Source organism: Oryx dammah, unplaced genomic scaffold (assembly GCF_014754425.2).
Source record: "Oryx dammah isolate SB20612 unplaced genomic scaffold, SCBI_Odam_1.1 HiC_scaffold_12, whole genome shotgun sequence".
Lineage (NCBI taxonomy): Eukaryota > Metazoa > Chordata > Mammalia > Artiodactyla > Bovidae > Oryx > Oryx dammah.
In genome coordinates this window covers 10,424,947-10,444,180 of record NW_024070196.1, presented here as the reverse complement: position 1 = coordinate 10,444,180, position 19,234 = coordinate 10,424,947, and the positions used below count along the sequence as shown (strand labels likewise).

General features: G+C 45.4%; 1 protein-coding gene across 1 annotated transcript in view; it reads left to right on the top strand.

Moving 5' to 3' along the window:
- The first annotated feature begins 204 nt into the window (after positions 1-204).
- The window catches only part of ARHGAP10 (Rho GTPase activating protein 10), a 369,765-nt gene continuing 350,735 nt past the window's right edge, over positions 205-19,234 (top strand). Inside the window, exon 1 of the mRNA XM_040251356.1 lies at positions 205-588. Coding sequence (XP_040107290.1) covers positions 435-588 — 154 coding nt within the window. The 5' untranslated portion in view covers positions 205-434. The remainder of the gene's footprint in view (positions 589-19,234) is intronic.

Below are 19,234 nucleotides of genomic sequence, written 5' to 3'. Positions count from 1 at the left end.
AATTATACACCAAGGAAGCCTCGGAAGGAAGAGGAGGGGCCACTGCGCGTGGGGAAGAGAAGGAAAAGAAGGAAGAGACGTTCGGGGAAGGCACGGAGAGGAGGAAGGAGGAAGGCGGAGGAACAAGACAGGGGCGCGCGTGGGGTGGGGCGGGGCGGGCCTCCGGGAGGGCGTGCGGCGCGGGGCCGGGCCGGGCCGGGCGGGGCGGGGCCGCGGCGCCCGAGCTTCGCCGGGGGCTGCCGGGATCCCGGCGCCTTGCTCTCGCTCGCCTCTGCCGTGCTGCTGCGTGCGGCCCGGATCCCCTCCGCGGGGCATGTCCGCGCTGCTCTCGCCGCACGCCCGGGGCTCCTAGCTTCTCCGGCGCTTGCTACGCTTGCGGCCCCTCACCTCGGCCCGGCGCCCGGCTCGGGCTGTGCGCGCGGACCGCCGCCGTCATGGGGCTGCAGCCCCTGGAGTTCAGCGACTGCTACCTCGACAGCCCGTGGTTCCGGGAGAGGATCCGTGCCCACGAAGCGGAGCTGGAGAGGACCAACAAGTTCATCAAAGAGCTCATCAAGGACGGCAAGAACCTCATCGCCGCGACCAAAAGTAAGCGGGGCCCAGGGGCGAGGCCAGCAGGAGCCTCTGCCAGAGGGACACCGACCATCCCGTGCCTGGGGCCGGCAGCCGGAGGATCAGGGGATTCATCCGGCACCGCGAGGCCCCGGGGTCGTTCTTCCTCGGCTCCCTGGGCAGCCGGGGCGAGTCCCTTTCCCGCCCCTGCCCCCGCGCGGCGGCCCGAGCCGGGAGCCATGCGCGTAAGCTTGCCGCCCGCCAGACCCGCAGCTCCGGCCGGGCGCCCTCGGTGCCTGCGTTCTCCGCCGGACCCGCCGGCGGGCAGGTTCTCTTGCCCCCTAGAGCTGCTCTGTATCGTCTGAAACACATCCATTTCACGGGTCTTGTCTCATGATCCTTCAGAAGAACTTGCCTGAGGATTCTTTGCAAACCTGCTGAGTTGGTCAGAAGTCCCTTAAGCCGTACCCTTTCTGTGTCTTTTTCGGATCCGCTGCGACAGTCTCGTCCCAGGCGCCTTACTATGCTAAACCCTAAAGTCCACCTGGCGGTGTGCAAATTCCTTCCCTCCTGCTGCGCCGAGGAGGGTTCACAGATTGGAGCTTGTGAGGCTGAGCAGACAGCCTGCCCTCTAGCCCCAGAGAGCCCTGCCTGCAAATAGGGAATTCCACCCCGGCCAAGCTTGATGCCTTCCAACCCTGTTCGTCTCTATCTTTTGAGCAACTCAGAAGTGGCCACAGGAAAATAAGAGATGTATCCGCATATAGCATCTGAAAAGAGTCTAGGAGGGAGGTGGCCTGAAATGCATGCTGAAACACTGAGTTGGTGATGCAGCTGGAAATAGGAAGAAGTTAGCTTGAGGGAGGAGCCGGGCCTCCTGAGCACACATGTAATCTATACCCCATCCTGAGGATGCCGGTTGAGTGTTGGCTTTTCCCTCTTAAAAAGACCTATCCATGCAGCAGACTGGGAAAAATACCCCGTGTCACCGCGTGCCCCCGACCCCAGTTCCCCATTTTGCATTGAGGAAGATGGAAACGTACTGACTGAACTGTCTCAGGTACCCAGCTCAGTGCCTGGAACAGTGCAAATTCGATGAATGAATGAATTGAAAGAAATACGATTTCATGGAAAGAATTCAGTGAGTGAGCCATCTCTAATTTGGGAAGCAAGTCACTCAACTTCTCTAGGTGATGACCAGGGTTCGTTTTGATTCTGTGACCTCTGGTGTTGCAAAATGAGGCTTGGGAATCACTTTGGGGCATGTGGCTGGTGGGCTGTTGCGTTGGTGGCTCTCCAGTGTCTTGGCGTTGTGTGTGTGTTGGGATGGGGATGGGGAGGGGTTGTAAATATGTAGGTGTAAACGGAGAGAGGAGGAGACGAAAAGGACGTGGGGTGTGTGTGCGCGCGCGTGCGTGCAGTGGGCATGAGAAGGACTCTTTCCTTTTGTAGCTTGGTCTTAACTAGTGTTGGTGGCTGGGGGAGTGTCCTTTCTCACTGACTCTAGCAGCTCCCTCTGGCTCGAGGGGTATGAGGAGGGAGGCTTTGGTGTGGAGAGAGGCAGATGGCAAAGCCAGTTTGGCCACTGGTAGAAAGCTATTTATGTGACTGCATATTCGCTCTTCTGCCAACAGGACACACGCCTGTGTTCCAGCAGCAGCCAGTGCATCTGGGGGCCCAGCTGTCAGCCCTCCTCTCCAGAATGTAGACTTTCTGGCATTTGCAAATTGACTCCTTACTCCTTTTGATTCTTATCCTTTACTGTAAGAACCATAACTTATGCTTATGCTCTACAGATCAACCAAAGTTTCTTTTTTCTCCTTTTCCAGAGAAGGACAGGAACACAGCTTTAGCTCACATGCCTTTGGCAAGTTAGGAAGGACCTGGCCTTTGACCAGCTTGCCCCATAAAGTTCACATGGAGTTCATATCAAGACTAAGATCGAAGGATGTAAGTTAGGACACCTGAGTGTAATTTGCTTCACTGTTAGGGTCTGGCTGCAGGAAAATTAGGCAGGTCACTTTTGAGTTCTGTTTCTCTTGTTCTTTTTAAAAAAGTTTTTAATTAATTTATTATTTATTATTATTTTTTAACAACTGATTATCAATTTATTAAAAAGGTTGATTTACATGAGTTCCCGTCTAAGAGGCATCAGTAAGATTCTGCAGTGTTCAGCAGTGACTTGATTAGGTAATTAGAAATTACAGTCGAGGTCAATCATTGGCATAATCAGTTGAGCTTTTCTAGAACATCTGAGTCAAGAGGTCGAGGAGAGACCTGAGACAGAGGGAGTAGCCACGGAACCGGGAACAGTCAAGTAGCTCAGACTGTGTTTTCTGACACTTTAGGGTTTGTTTTGCAAAAATGGCATTTTCAGAATTGTGCCTTTAAGGGGTTTCTGCTTTTAATTGCCCTGTGTGATGCCTCCTGCATTCACTGAATACTTGTCGGGTTTATGTAACTTTGTTTTTGCCTTTTTTTTTTTTTAATGTCTTGGTCGTTTGTGAAGGCGTAATCTCTGAAAATTATGAAAACACCCCTATTACCAATACATTTCTAAATACAAAGCTGACGACCAAATTGTTACTTCTGTGAAGAATGTATTGAGGCTTTGAATAATCCACAGATTATTGAAGAAGTTGGAGATGAGTTCTGTAGGGCCTGAATGTTTACTCCTGAGTTCAGTTAAGTAGCCAGTCAACAAGCACTTCGCATCTACAGCTTGAGGATCAGGCTGGAGACACAGAGAGGAAACCAAGCGGAGGCCCTTATCCCTGAGGTTACTGTCCTGTGGCTAAAGTTCAGCTCCATCTAGGAAACGCATTTGAACTCCTGTACACATTGTGCTTAGTTATTGAAGAAACAAAGGATACACAGACACTCAGGTTAAAAGATTCAGAGGATTCAGTGACAGGTTTTCTAACTTGGACAGAAACAAGAGCACGTTGCAAGTTAGGGTGGAAGTTTGGGAACTCTTTGGTGTTTCAAGGAAGGAATAGAACCTGGTCAGATTGGAAACAGCTGGGAAGAAACCAGACCCCTGTGTTTGAGTAGGATGAGGAGACCAGAGACCAGTTTGGGCGGAATGGCGATTTCATTTGAGGGAGTAGATGAGATTGGGGGAAAGGTCAGTTTCAGATGATTGAAGCCGTAAAAGTGGGCTTGGAATGTGGGCTTTATCCTGTGGCGAATCACTGAGGGTTTTGCAGCAGAAGCCTGACATAATGGGAAAGAGCTGCTTTAGAGGGACGGTTTGGTGTCTGTCTACGTATGGGGAGTAATTTTGGAGATAGCAGTGGGGGTGGGGAGGAGCAGAGGAGAGGAGAGTCTGGGATCATTGATTTATGTGATGGATTTGGAGATCTTTCATTGAGTTCAATGGACTCTTTGTTTAGATGGCTTTTTTAGCCCTTTTCCTTTTTTTCACTCCTTTCTAGAATAATCAGTGTCTTCTTTCAATACAGTTTAAACTTCTGTAAGCCATTCTTGTGATGTCTGTGTAGTTTCAGATGCTTATGTTTCCTAGTGATGTGTATTTATCAGAAATGGCAATAAACCTTATATGCTTTTGCTGTAAAGTTTATAGTTAGTCATTCTTGAGAGAATATGTTCCGTGCTAGAGGAAGACATGTATGTTTTTAACAGATAGTCCTTAAGCACTTACATAGCTGAGTAGCAGGCTCCTTAGTAAACTCAGATTGTCTGGGGATGTGTGTCTGTGTGTGTGAGCTGGAGGGGCCCTCATTAGCCTTCTCCCATCACAGACCTGGGGAATCGTGTTACTGGTGGCCAGAACTAGAACTTGAGTCTTTCAAGTCTTGGTTTTGGTACTTCTTTTAGGCCTTGATATTTTAATGATTTTTACTTTGGTTTTCTTAAGAGCATAAAAGTTCCCCTTTGCTGTCTTTGTGTTTCTTGTTCCAGAGACACGGTTCACGTGGTAATTCCTTTTGGGGAAGTTTGTCAAATTGCTATTGCATGGAAGCACAGGGAGATTTGGAGGACTTAAAAGAATTTCATTTAGTAAACTTGAGCCTTAGGGGGTTGTTGCCTATAGCCTTGAGCTTGAACCACATGTGCAAGTGTTTTGAAAACACAAGTGTGAATCGGTTGTGTAGGTGTTATTGTTTGCCCAGCTAATGTTTTTTCCCTCTGACAATCCAAATTTTGTTCAGATGTCTATGCTGTTTCTCAGATGACTTACAGAAAGGTGTTTAGGGATGATTCTGGTTAGCCTGACTCAGTGGTTCTCAATCCTAATCCTGGTTGACCATTAGGATCACCTAGGGAGCTGTAAAAACACGCGGTCAGGGTTGAGAAGTGCTGAACTCTTAACAACTCAGCATAGTACACCTGCTTTCTGGGCTGGTAATTAGATGAATGAGTGATTGGTATCTCACCTCTGACGAGGGAGACCTGTTAGGAAGTCTGCTGAAGACATTGGAAAAGGTTTTATTTTTTGAGAGAGGAGACTCATATGAAGGGTTCTTGCCCTCTGTGATGTGTGTCTGTATTGCCTGGAGCTGTTCCCGCCATCTCCGGAGGGCGAGTAGAACCAAGATAAGGAGTGGTAACTGAATCTGGAGTTTTGATGCTGTAATGAGAGCCACAGATGGTTCAGTGCCTGGCTCTCTGGCTCTTTAGTTGCTCGCTCGTGTCTGACTCTTGTGATCACATGGACTGTAGCCTACCAGGCTCCTCTGTCCGTGGGATTCTCCAGGCAAGAATACTGAAGTGGGTTGCCATTTCCTTCTCCAGGGGATCTTCCCAACCCAGGGATCTAACCTGGGTCTCTTGCACTGCAGGCAGATTCTTTACCAACTAAGCTACAAGGGAAGTCCAACAAAATGACAAGCCAGTTTCAGTTGGGTTTTCTGCTACTTAACACTCTAACTTTTTTGTTTTTTGGTTTTTTGGGGGCTGCTCCTCATGGCTTATGGGCTTCCCTGGTAGCTCAGCTGGTAAAGAATCTGCCTGTAATGCAGGAGATCCCAGTTCAGTTCCTGGGTTGGGAAGATCCCCTGGAGGAGGGCATGGCAACTCAGTCCAGTATTCTTGCCTGGAGACTCCCCATGGACTGAGGAGCCTGGCGGGCTACAGTCCTTGGGGTCGCAAAGAATCATCTATGACTGAGTGACTAAGCACAGCAGAGTACATGTCTTGCAGAATTTTAGTTCCCCAACCAGCGATTGAAACTGGATCCTAACTAAGCTTTGAAAGCATGGACTCCTAACCGCTGGACCACCAGGAAATTTCCAACATCTTGATTTTGATGAAGTGGGATCACTGTAAATTGTGGGCTGATGCTCTGATTAAGTGGAATTTAGTGAGGCCTGGAAGTAAAATGGTATTTAAGAAGTTAATAAAGTAAATATAATTTTACCCTGAACGGAGGATACTCATCTGTATTCTTTGCCCCAAAGGAACTACTGTGGATCCCCTACAGTTCAGGGCATCACTTGGGGGTAAGTCTTAAACTCTCACTTGGGGTTTTACTAGTGACCTGGTTTCTAGTGCTAGGGTAGACTTGCCATGAAAAGAATTCCTATCAGTCTTGACCTGGAATGTGGACCCAGACAGGCTTTAAAGGCTTTCAATACTTTACTCTCTGCAAAGGTGGTTCTTGTCTCCGTTTAGAGTAGTTCCTATTAATATTTAGCGCCCTCCACCAGCCAGCCCTGTTTGTGTAGAATGTCTGCCAGGTCAGTGCTCTGGGTCTCCTGCTGGGTCATCTGCTGCTCTGGGTCTTCCTGCCGCTCTGGGTCTTCCTGCCGAACTGCTTTTCCCCTGCCCTCCCATTTGCTGCCTTCTACTGAGCTTTCTTTGACCACCACCTCTTCACTCTGTTTTTTGGTTGGGGGGGGACCAGAGAGCATCGTTGACTTCCGGAAGAGGGAGAAGGCAGAGGAGGACGTTTTTGTGTTTTAATTTTTAATATAGCTGGTGAGAGAGTATAGTATAGGAGATTAAGAGCATGGCCAAGGCACTGCCACTCATTCACCCTGGGACCTTAGTCATGTTGGTTAGCTTTTCTGCGTCTGTGTTGTCATCCATAAAATGGAGATGATGAGACTTCCCCGGTAGTCCGGTGGTTAAGACTCCGTGCTTACACTGCAGGGGGCGCAGGTTCAACCCCTGGTCAGTGCACTAAGATCCCACACGCTGCAAGGTATGGCCAGAAAGTGAAAAGAAAAAAGAAAATGGAGAGTGTTTCAAACAAGCACTTGAACGTGAACAATTATGATGTATTGTCTAATTTGCAGGTATACATTTTTTAATATAAATTTATTTAATTGGAGGCTAATTACTTTACAATATTGTATTGGTTTTGCTATACATCAACATGAATCTGCCACAGGTGTACACGTGTTCTCCATCCTGAACCCCCCTCCCACCTCCCTCCCCGTACCATCCCTCTGGGTCATCCCAGTGCACCAGCCCCGAGCATCCTGTATCATTCATGGAAACTGGACTGGCGATTTGTTTCACATATGATATTATACATGTTTCAGTGCCATTCTCCCAGATCATCCCACCCTCTCCCACAGAGTCCAAAAGACTGTTCTATACATCTGTGTCTCTTTTGCTGTCTCACATACAGGGTTATCGTTACCATCTTTCTAAATTCCATATATATGTGTTAGTATACTGTATTGGTGTTTTTCTTTCTGGCTTACTTCACTCTGTATAATCGGCTCCAGTTTCATCCACCTCATTAGAACTGATTCAGATGTATTCTTTTTAATGGCTGAGTAAACAGTGCTGCGATGAACATTGGGGTACACGTGTCTCTTTCAGTTCTGGTTTCCTCAGTGTGTATGCCCAGCAGTGGGATTGCTGGGTCATATGGCAGTTCTATTTTCAGATTTTAAAGGAATCTCCACACTGTTCTCCACAGTGGCTGTACTAGTTTGCATTCCCACCAACAGTGCAAGAGGGTTCCCTTTTCTCCACACCCTCTCCAGCATTTATTGCTTGTAGACTTTTGGATCGCAGCCATTCTGACTGGCATGAAATGGTACCTCATTGTGGTTTTGATTTGCATTTCTCTGATAATGAGTGATGTTGAGCATCTTTTCATGTGTTTGTTAGCCATCTGTATGTCGTCTTTGGAGAAATGTCTGTTTAGTTCTTTGGCCCATTTTTTAATTGGGTCGTTTATTTTTCTGGAATTGAGCTGCAGGAGTTGCTTATATATTTTTGAGATTAATTCTTTGTCAGTTGCTTCATTTTCTATTATTTCTCCCATTCCGAAGGCTGTCTTTTCACCTTGCTTATAGTTTCCTTTGTTGTGCAGAAGCTTTTAATTTTAATTAGGTCCCATTTGTTTATTTTTGCTTTTATTTCCAATATTCTGGGAGGTGGGTCATAGAGGATCCTGCTGTGATTTATGTTGGAGAGTGTTTTGCCTATGTTCTCCTCTAGGAGTTTTATAGTTTCTGGTCTTACATTTAGATCTTTAATCCATTTTGAGTTTATTTTTGTGTATGGTATTAGAAAGTGTTCTAGTTTCATTCTTTTACAAGTCGTTGACCAGTTTTCCCACCACCACTTGTTAAAGAGATTGTCTTTTCTCCATTGGATATTCTTTCCTCCTTTGTCAAAGATAAGGTGTCATAGGAGCATGGGTACAGGTATACATTTTAGCATGCAGGGTGTTTTCTTGCCCCACAGAATGGCTGCTCTGGCCCAGAGATGAGTGTTTAATCTTTAGTGCCTGTTATCCCTAAAAATGTGTTCGTCCAAATCATTGTGACCAGTGGCCAAGAAGAAAGACTGAATGGTCTAAGGCTGGTAAGGCTTCCAAAGCTTGAGTGGAGCTCAAGATGCTAAGAAATCTGGCAGGTTGTGAGTGGATGAATCAAAGCTAAGTGGTGTCTTGGGAGAGTATGTCCCAGAATTTGTTTCTGATTCAGAAAGGCCTGAGAGTGATGTGGAAGGTGTCACTAAGAATGTTGACGATCTAGCCCCGTTGTCTGCAACTAAGGCTCAGGCAGGCAGCCCCAGGCCTGCCATCCAGGGGATTGATAAGACAGAGCCCAAGAGGGCAGGAAGAGCTCTGCTTGAGAAGATAGGATAACATTGTCAGAGGTTGGAGCCCGCAGATTCTTGAAAAACTCACAACGGTGTTTTTAGGGGATATTCATTTTAGCGTCTAACATGCAGGAGACCCTAACAATTTAGTGGATAGTGTTTGTGTTTGCTGTGGGAAATCCACCAGGATTATACAGGGCAGCCAGAGACAGTCTGGAGGAGTTGTTACATATCCTCTTTCCCGCCAAACGATACTCCAGGTCCCCTGGACAGATTTCCAAAGAAGCTGTTTTGAATTCTGACTCCAATAGCTATTTATCACCTGTTGATTTTATTTTTGGGGGGAGAGGTTGAGAGGCAAGAATTACGAAGGAGATACAAGTATTGTGTAGTCCTCTAGGCACTGTAAGTTGTGCTTAAATGATTGCTGACTGTGTGTGGTCGTGAATAGGTCCAAGTGTTTACCTCTGACCGCGGGGCTTCCCTGGTGGCTCAGAGTGTAAAGAATCTGCCTGCAATGCAGGAGACCCAGGTTCAATCCCTGGGTCAGGAAGATTCCCCTGGAGAAGGGAATGGCTACCCACTCCAGTATTCTTGCCTAGAGAATTCCATGGATAGAGGAGCCTGGTGGGCTACACCGTCCGTAGGGTCACAGAGAGTCAGACATGACTAAGTGACTCACACTGTCACTTTACATCTGACCATAGATAATATCACGTGGTGTCTGTTGTCACTTTTTAAAAGTTTAATGTTAGAAACGTAGCTATGAACGCACTGCTTTACGGGATTCAGTATTATCTTGTATTGCCTTTGATTTTTCTACAACTTGTTTAGAGAAAACTTTTGTCAAGTTGGCTTTCTTCAGGAGTTGTAGGAGAGTGTTTAGATATTCGTAGATTATGATTCTGATTGACTGTCTCGGATGTTTTTGGCTTGGTTCCTTTTTTTTTTTTTTTTTGATTGCTTATTTTTGACTGCGCTGGGTCTTCGTTTCTGCACAGTTTCTCTAATGCGACACATGGGCTTATGGAGCTGGCTTCTCTTATTGTGCAGCACAGACTCCAGGCCCGCCAGCTTCAGTAGTTGTGGTTACTAGGTTACTTTAACAGAATTATATATCAGAGACTAACAGGCAGTTTACAACTTCAATCAAAAACTATTATTTGAAATGAAAGTCATTTAAATGATTTTAACAATGGTAGCTAACCTTTATTAAGCATTTACAGTTTGGTTTCAGTTCAGTCACTCAGTCACGTCTGACTCTTTGAGACCCCATGAATTGCAGCACACCAGGCCTCCCTGTCCATCACCAACTCTTGGAGTTCACCCAAACTCACGTCCATTGAGTTGGTGATGTCATCCAGCCATCTCATCCTCTGTCGTCCCCTTCTCCTCCTGCCCCCAACCCCTCCCAGCATCAGAGTTTTTTCCATTGAGTCAACTCTTCGCATGAGGTGGCCAAAATACTGGAGTTTTAGCTTCAGCATCATTTCCTTCAAAGAAATCCCAAGGCTGATCTCCTTCAGAATGGACTGGTTGGATCTCCTTGCAGTCCAAGGGACTCTCAAGAGTCTTCTCCAACACCATAGTTCAAAAGCATCAATTCTTTGGTGCTCAGCTTTCTTCACAGTCCAACTCTCACATCCATACATGACCACTGGAAAAACCATAGCCTTGACTAGATGGACCTTTGTTGGCAAAGTAATGTCTCTGCCTTTCAATATGCCATCTAGGTTGGTCATAAATTTCCTTCCAAGGAGTAAGCGTCTTTTAATTTCATGGCTGCAGTCACCATCTGTAGTGATTTTGGAGCCCCCAAAAGTAAAGTCTGACACTGTTTCCACTGTTTCCCCATCTATTTGTCATGAAGTGATGGGACCAGATGCCATGATCTTTGTTTTCTGAATGTTGAGCTTTAAGCCAACTTTTCCACTCTTTTCTTTCACTTTCATCAAGAGGCTTTTGAGTTCCTCTTCACTTTCTGCCATAAGCGTGGTGTCATCTGCATATCTGAGGTTATTGATATTTCTCCTGGCAATCTTGATTCCAGTTTGTGCTTCTTCCAGCCCAGCGTTTCTCATGATGTACTCTGCATATAAGTTAAATAAGCAGGATGACAATATACAGCCTTGACGTCCTCCTTTTCCTTTTTGGAACCAGTCTGTTGTTCCATGTCCAGTTCTAACTGTTGCTTCCTGACCTGCATACAGGTTTCTCAAGAGGCAGGTCAGGTGGTCTGGTATTCCCCTCTCTTGAAGAATGTTCCACAGTTTATTGTGATCCACACAGTCAAAGGCTTTGGCATAGTCAATAAAGCAAAATAGATGTTTTTCTGGAACTCTCTTGCTTTTTCCATGACCCAGCGGATGTTGGCAATTTGATCTCTTGTTCCTCTGCCTTTTCTAAAACCAGCTTGAACATCTGGAAGTTCATGGTTCATATATTGCTGAAGCCTGGCTTGGAGAATTTTGAGGATTACTTTGCTAGTGTGTGAGATGAGTGAAAATTGTGTGGTAGTTTGAGCATTCTTTGGCATTGCCTTTCTTATGGATTGGAATGAAAACTGACCTTTTCCAGTCCTATGGCCACTGCTGAGTTTTCCAAATTTGCTGGCATATTGAGTGCAGCACTCTCACAGCATCATCTTTCAGAATTTGAAATAGCTCACCTGGAATTCCATCATCTCCACTAGCTTTGTTTGTAGTGATGCTTTCTGAGGCCCACTTGACTTCACATTCTAGGATGTCTGGCTCTAGGTGAGTGATCACACTGTCGTGATTATCTTGGTTGCACAGATCTTTTTTGTACAGTTCTTCTGTGTATTCTTGCCACCTCTTCTTAATATCTTCTGCTTCTGTTAGGTCCATACCATTTCTATCCTTTATTGAGCCTATCTTTGCATGAAATGTTCCCTTGGTATCTCTCATTTTCTTGAAGAGATCTCTAGTCTTTCCCATTCTGTTGTTTCCCTCTATTTCTTTGCATTGATCGCTGAGGAAGGCTTTCTTAAACAGTTTGGTTTACTTTGTGGTAAATCCTCTTATTTATTGTGAAAACTTCCTCTGAGGTATGTTGTTATTTATCCCATTACAGATTTGGAAACTGAATTTAGCGAGGTTAACAGCTTGTTCCAGTCACACAGTTTGTCAGTGGTGGAGCTGGAATGTGAACCCACATTTGTCGGACTCCAAAACCCTTAACCACAATAGTAAGCTGTCTCTCTAAAGGGGTGTAACTGCGGTCGTCTGTTAGGAGAAGTTACTACAGTAAGACCTGCTTATCTGGCAAGGGTTATACATTTCATGATTCAGTTAGGAGACTATGCTTATTAGCTCAGCTCAAGGACCATGATTTAAAATTTAAGGCCACCTGGGATGGCTACTGTAAGTAAAACTGATTGTTAATTTGTGTAGTAAGTGTGGATATTCAGAGATTGGATTGATTTAGGATCAGTTGCTAGTTGCAGATGTTTCTCTCCCTGCCTCCTAATCTCCATCTCTTCCCTTCTCTTAGTGTCTCTTTTCCTCTCCATTTCTCACCCCAGGTTTTAGAAGAGTAAGTTTCAATTTTGTTATATATATATATATATATATATATATATATACACACACACGTATATATGTATGTATATACATATATGGATTTCCCTGGGAGCTCAGATGGTACAGAATCCGCCTGCAATGTGAGAGACCTGGGTTTAATCAATCCCTGGGTTAGGAAGATCCCCTGGAGGAGGGCCTGGCAACCCACTCTAGTATTCTTGCCTGGAGAATCCGCATGGACAGAGGAGCCTGGTGGGCTGCAGACCATGGCGTTGAAAAGAGTAGGACACGACTGAGAGACTAAGCACAGCACGCATACATGTATATACATATATGTATTTATGTGTGTGTATATATATTGTTTGGCCACACCACTGGGCTTGCAGGATCTTAGTTCCCTGACCAGGGATTGAACCCTCAGCAGTGGAAGTGTGGAGTCCTAATCACTGGACTGTCAGGGAAGTCCTTTGTTCTCATATTTTAGTATTAGGCTTTTTCCTTTGCAAAAATGTTGAGTCAGTTTAGAACTGTAAAATGATACAGAGTCTCATCCTAAACCTCTCTGTATTTGCCGTTCAGCTTTGAAGTAAAAGCTTCCTGTCTGCCTCTTCCCAATGGCACCCTTTCCCTGAAGAGGTGCAACTATCTCAAATCTGGCATACATTATTCCCAGGTATTTTAACTCATTATTGACTGGAGGATTTTTGTGGAAACTAATGCCTGTGGCCGTCAATTTGTTACATAAGTGATATTGGTATGTTTCCAATCAATAATGTTCTGGTAACAAAAGATGTATTAATATGTTTCCAGTTAATAATGTGTTAATACATTTGCACACATTACTAAATAAAAGATAGTATTTTGCGTGTTTTTAGCACTGGGTGTTCTTTGGAAGGAATGATGCTAAAGCTGAAACTCCAGTACTTTGGCCCTCATGTGAAGAGTTGACTCATTGGAAAAGACTCTGATGCTGGGAGGGATTGGGGGCAGGAGGAGAAGGGGACCGAGGATAAGATGGCTGGATGGCATCACTGACTCGATGGACGTGAGTTTGAGTGAACTCCGGGAGATGGTGATGGACAGGGAGGCCTGGCGTGCTGCGATTCATGGGGTCGCAGAGTCGGACACGACTGAGCGACTGAACTGAGTCATCATGTAATGGATTCTTACTACATGTGTTCACGTGTGCTCAGTTGTGACTGACTCTTTGCAACCCTGTGGACTGTAGCCCGCCAGGCTCCTCTGTCCATGGAATTCTCCCAGCAAGAATACTGAAGTGAGTTGTTGTTGCCTTCTCCAGGGATCTTCCTGACCCAGGAATTGAACCTGGGTCTTCTTCATCTCCTACATTGGCAGGTGCATTCTTTATCACTGCACCGCCCGGGAAGCCCATATAGGTTCTTCTGCAACTTTTTCCCCTTGACATCCTATTTGTGAGATTTATCCACGTGGATACATGTAGTTCCATTTCATTGAGTTTGACCTTTTTCCTACAAGTGGCATTTAAAAAGACTTGGTTAATTGATGTTAATGTAGATACTCTAAGGTGTTTTATGATGTACCTTATTTACATGCAGTTTTTGGATTGTGAGACAATATATTTGGAGAAGTTATTCAGTATGAAAGCCCTGTTGTTATTTTTATAAACTTTGAAACACTATGTCTGGGGACTTCCTTGGTGGTCTAGTGGTGGGAGTCTGTGCTCCTAATGCAGGGAGCCTGGGTTCAATCCCTGGTCAGGGAACTAAGATCCCACATGCCGCAACTAAAGATCTGCATGCTGTGACTAAGAGCCAGTGCAGCCAAATAAATTAAAACAATCCAAACACTAACTCTAATAACCAGCAGATAACGAATTCATGAATTTTAAAGATATTTAATAAAATGTCTGTTTGATATTTAATGTTACCAGCTTGGCTTGGGCAATCAGAACAAATCAGTTTAAATTTCAAGATTGGAAAAAATAACTGGCCTGAGTCACACAAAATCTTCAAGGGCCTTTTTGCCTTACTGAAATTAGATTTTCAGTATTAGCATGTAAAAAAAAAAAGGTTATCTTCATAAACACAATGCTCTTTAAGCTCTCTGGAAACTGTCAGTCTGGTTAGGTCAGATGAGCATGATTTTTAAGGCAGGGATTGGTTGGTATTTTGATAGGCCTCTGTGCAAACAGCCTGTTTATTTAATTACCCTAATGTAGGAAATGTAGGGACATAATTTATAGACTTGCTAGGGGGATGTTTTTCTAATTAGAAAGCTTTGACATCCTTCTCTTTAAATAAACAGGCACACTGAAAAAAAAAAAAAACCCTGACACTTGACATTTTAAGCGCAGACATCTCTTTAAGCCCCGAGATCTGTTGGGATTGCTGCTGCAATGCTGCTGCTTAGGCCTGCCTCCCTGGTCAGACTAGAATTTCCTCCCTGTGCTTCCTGAGGAAGATGTTAATCTTGTGCCACTTAATATTTCAACGGGGAGTGTGAGTTTTCTTTCCTTGTTGCCCGGTTCACCCGCAGGCACTGTCTGCCCTTTGCTCCGAGGTTCCATCACCTTGTGGTAGCGGACGAGTCACGATTGGGTATGTGACTGGAGGAAAAATCAGTTTGGCCAGAGTGATGTCACCTCTGGCCTGAATACTGGATATATTTAGGATTCTCATTAAGAATGTGCTTTTAAAAAAATTCTGGCTATAAAGTTGGCTCCACCACTGATTAGGTGACCTTGGGCAAGTTAGTGAAACCCTCAGTGGCTAATTTTCTGTTTGTTAGTAAAATGGAGATACCAAGAACTCTACCTCAAGGGATGGTGATATTTAATCCTCATGTTACTTATGAAAGATCTTAGAGCTCTCCCTGGCCCGTGGTAGGTACTGTCATCATCACCATCATCCCCCTGCTCCCCACCATCATTATCATTATTGGAAGATGACTTCCTTTGGCTGAACTTGAATATGGTTGTGGCTTTACCCGTAGTAACAGTGGAAATCGTCTGTGAACACGTGTTCTTTTCTGTCTTTGAGGCTCACGATATTTTGAAATTCAGGGCTGATACAGGCCTCTCATTTATTAAGCAGGAGAAACCTTCTGTAACAGGTTGTTGAAATCCAGCATATTACTGAAGATCTTGGCTTGAAAGTTTTGGAAACAAAGCCAACAAAGTACAAGGGAGCGGAGTATCATTGACACGTCATTTCTTATATTTGAGAACCTGGCAGATAGTACTTCTATCACTCTGACATAGTTTCGTTTTTCTTTTGTGAAATGCAGGTCAAAAGCAGCCCAGCCAAATGTTAAGGATCATGATGTTTGAAGTCAGATCCATTTACTGTGTGACCTTGGGTGACTTTGCTTAACTTCTTTGTGCCTTAATTTCCTCATCTGTCAAATGTGGATAGTAATTTTATCTCCCTGAATGTTGCGAAGATTAAATTATTTGTAAAGTGCTTAAAAAGACGGCCTGGTCTATAGTGAGCCCTATATGTGTTTTCTAAGTCTAGGAAAAAAATTTAAAAATCTGTTTACTATTTCGTTATCACTATAATAATCTCATTTGTCACAGTGGAAGAGAGGGGTCATCTGAAGCCACTGAACTCAACCTGCTGTGGGGTTAGCTGCTAGAGGGTTAGGGGCTTCCCTGATGGCTCAGAGGTTAAAGCGTCTGCCTGCAATGTGGGAGACCTAAGTTCGATCCCTGGGTCAGGAAGATCCCCTGGAGAAGGAAATGGCAACCCACTGCAGTATTCTTGCCTGGAAAATCCCATGGATGGAGGAGCCTGGTAGGCTACAGTCCACCGGTTGCAAAGAGTTGGACACGACTGAGCGACTTCACTTTCACAGCAATAAAGAGACCTGGTTTATCTATGCCGAAGTTAGCCTTCTCATGGGGGAGATCGATTAATTAAGCAGTGTCATTCACACTGTTGAGTGACAATGGAGAATGGGGTGCTGTAGCCATAGTTAATAGGACTAACTGGTTGAGGGGGTCAAGGAGGACTTCAAGAAATTAGAAACTTCTCAGAGACTTCCCTAGTGGTCCAGTGGTTAAGACTCTGGTCTTCCACTGCAGGGGGATATGACCTTGGTCCCTGCTTGGAGAGCTAAGATCCTACATATGCAAGGTGCAGGCTATAAAAAAACAAGAAAGAAGTTGGAAAAAAAAAAAAAAGTTGGTAACTTCTACACTGAGACCAGAAGGAGGTCTATGCTGCGGGTAGGGAAGAAGGATGTTCCCCAGGTAGGGTAGGAGGATGTTCCCCGTAGTGAAATGCAGGCGGGTGGCCTGGAGGCAACAGTGAGCACGTGGGTGTGGCTACAGGACCAGCACGAATGGTGTGGGGCCTGGAGGTGGCAGCGGGGGAGCAGGAAGAGGGGGCTACGGTGCAGGGGCAAGGGCGGGAAGGGTCTGGTGAAGCAGGTTGGGGACTTCAGACCCCTTATCCAAAGGACAGTAGAAAGCTATGGTATGTCACCCCTGTCTTTGAGCAGGGGATCGGCCACATCCGAGTTGTGTCTTAGGTTTAGGAAGCCTGCAACCGGGAGAATGGATTTGAGGACCGCAGGCCTGGAGGGTGGGGCGCTCACTCATCCAGGCCGGAGACTTTGGTGGACGAGGCAGGCTGTTAAGGAGCCAGGATTCTGGGGCTTTGGTGGGCGCTTGGGTTGAGGAAGGATGCATTAGAGATGACTCCTGGGTGCCTGGCCTGGGCAATGAGGGCCGTGTGCTGAAGTGGGCCAGCCAGAGGAACGGGTTTGGTGGGAACGTGGAGGTGTTTGTGGTTCTGGCTGCGTAGGTGGCGGTGCTTCCGGGTTCTCCTCTGGCTGTGCTTGAGAGGTATGTATTTCTTTTATGAGTGCATATTGCAGAACATCTACTTCTGTTTTATTGACTACGCCAAAGCCTTTGACTGTGTGGTTCACAACGAACTCTGGAAAATTCTTGAAGAGATAGGAATACCAGACCACCTGACCTGCCTCTTGAGAAACCTGTATGCAGGTCAGGAAGCAACAGTTAGAACTGGACATGGAACAACAGACTGGTTGCAAATTGGGAAAGGAGACCAACAAGGCTGTATATTGTCACCCTGCTTATTTAACTTCTATGCAGAGCACATCATGAGAAACACTGGGCTGGAGGAAGCACAAGTGGAATCAAGATTGCTGGGAGAAATATCAATAACCTCAAATATGCAGATAATACCACCCTTATGGCAGAAAGTGAAGAAGAACTAGAGAGCCTCTTGATGAAAGTGAAAGAGGAGAGTGAAAAAATTGGCTTAAAACTCAACATTCAGAAAACGAAGATCATGGCATCTGGTCCCATCACTTCATGGCAAATAGATGGGGAAACAGTGGAAACAGTGAGAGACTTTATTTTTTTGTGCTCCAAAATCACTGCAGATGGTGACTGCAGCCATGAAATTAAAAGACGCTTACTCCTTGGAAGAAAGGTTATGACCAACCTAGATAGCATATTAAAAAGCACAGACATTACTTTGCCAACAAAGGTCCATTTAGTCAAAGCTATGGTTTTTCCAGTAGTCATGTTAGAGTTGGGCTATAAGGAAAGCTGAATGCCTAAGAATTGATGCTTTTGAACTGTGGTGTTGGAGAAGACTCTTGAGAGTCCCTTGGACTGCAAGGAGATCCAACCAGTCCATCCTAAAGGAAATCAGTTACGAATATTCATTGGAAGGACTGATATTGAAGCTAAAACTCCAATACTTTGGTCACCTGATGTGAGGAACTGACTCATTGGAGAAGATCCTGATTCTGGGAAAGATTGAAGGCAGGAGAAGGAGATGACAGAGGGTGAGATGGCCGGATGGCATCACGGACTCGATGGACATGAGTTTGAGTGAACTCTGGGAGCTGGTGATGGACAGGGAGGCTTGGCATGCTGCAGCCCATAGGGTCACAAAGAGTTGGACATGACTGAGCGACTGAACTGATTGCAGAACAGGGATCACAGCTGAAGAGACTGAAGACATAGCATCCAGATAGGAAATGACGCTGGCAACTGGATCACCAACCTGCTGGAGAGAAACTGTGGAGGAAGAGGCAGGGTGGCTCAGGGCAGGTCCTGGAGAATGGAACTTAAAAAATTTTTTTGTTTGGCTGAGTTAGGTCTTAGTTGAGGCATGTGGGGTCTAGTTCTCTGACCAGGGATTGAACCCAGGCTCCTTGCATTGGGAGCTCGGAGTCTTAGCCACTGGACCACCAGGGAAGTCCTGAGAATGGCATTTCTAAGGAGTGGGTAGAAGAGGCTGAGAAAGACATTTGAATAGTAGCTATTGAGAGGGAGGCAGCGGGTGGAAAAGCCCAGACAGGATTGCACGAGCAGAAAGATAGTTTTAGAAAGTAGGGAGGAGACAGGGCCATGCTGTGGAGATGTCAGGTCCCAGGGGCCCAGGTGACTCTGTGTTAGCAAGACAGCGGTCATTGACACTCCTCTGTATGAGGTGGCTAAGTAACAATGACTGCAGGATAGCGTGGGGAACCCTGTAATCACCTGTATGGAAATAGAATCTGGAAAAGAGTAGATACGTGTATAGCTGATTCACTTTTCCGAAACCAGCACAACACTGTAAGTCAACTATACTCCAATAAAAACTTTTAAGAAAACAACAGCAATTTTTTTAAAGTTTATTTTTATTTTTGCTGTGCTGTGTCTTATTTGTAGCATGCAGGATCTTTTTATTAGTGGCATGTGGGATCTAGTTCCCTGACCAGGGACCGAACCTAGGCCCTCTGAATTTGGAGTGTGGAGTCTTAGCCACTGGACTACCAAGGAAGTTCCAATGGATGGGATTTGAACATGCCAATTTAAGTGTCCAACAGAGAAGAGGAGATGGAAGGTTCAGGGGATAGTCCAGCAAATACAGTGCTTCTGAACAGTATAGAAGTTGGGATTCAGATTCCAGGTGAAGGGGAGTTGCATCTATTTCAGTAACAGAAGGGGTAGAAATGATGGGTGCAGACCCAGCTCCATTTGTAGGTTTGTGTCAGGACATTGAGAAAATGACGAACTGATGGATTTATGCTCTCTGTGAGGTTGACAGCAAGATGGTTTCGGTAATGAGTTGTGTTTTAATTTTTCCCCACCACAT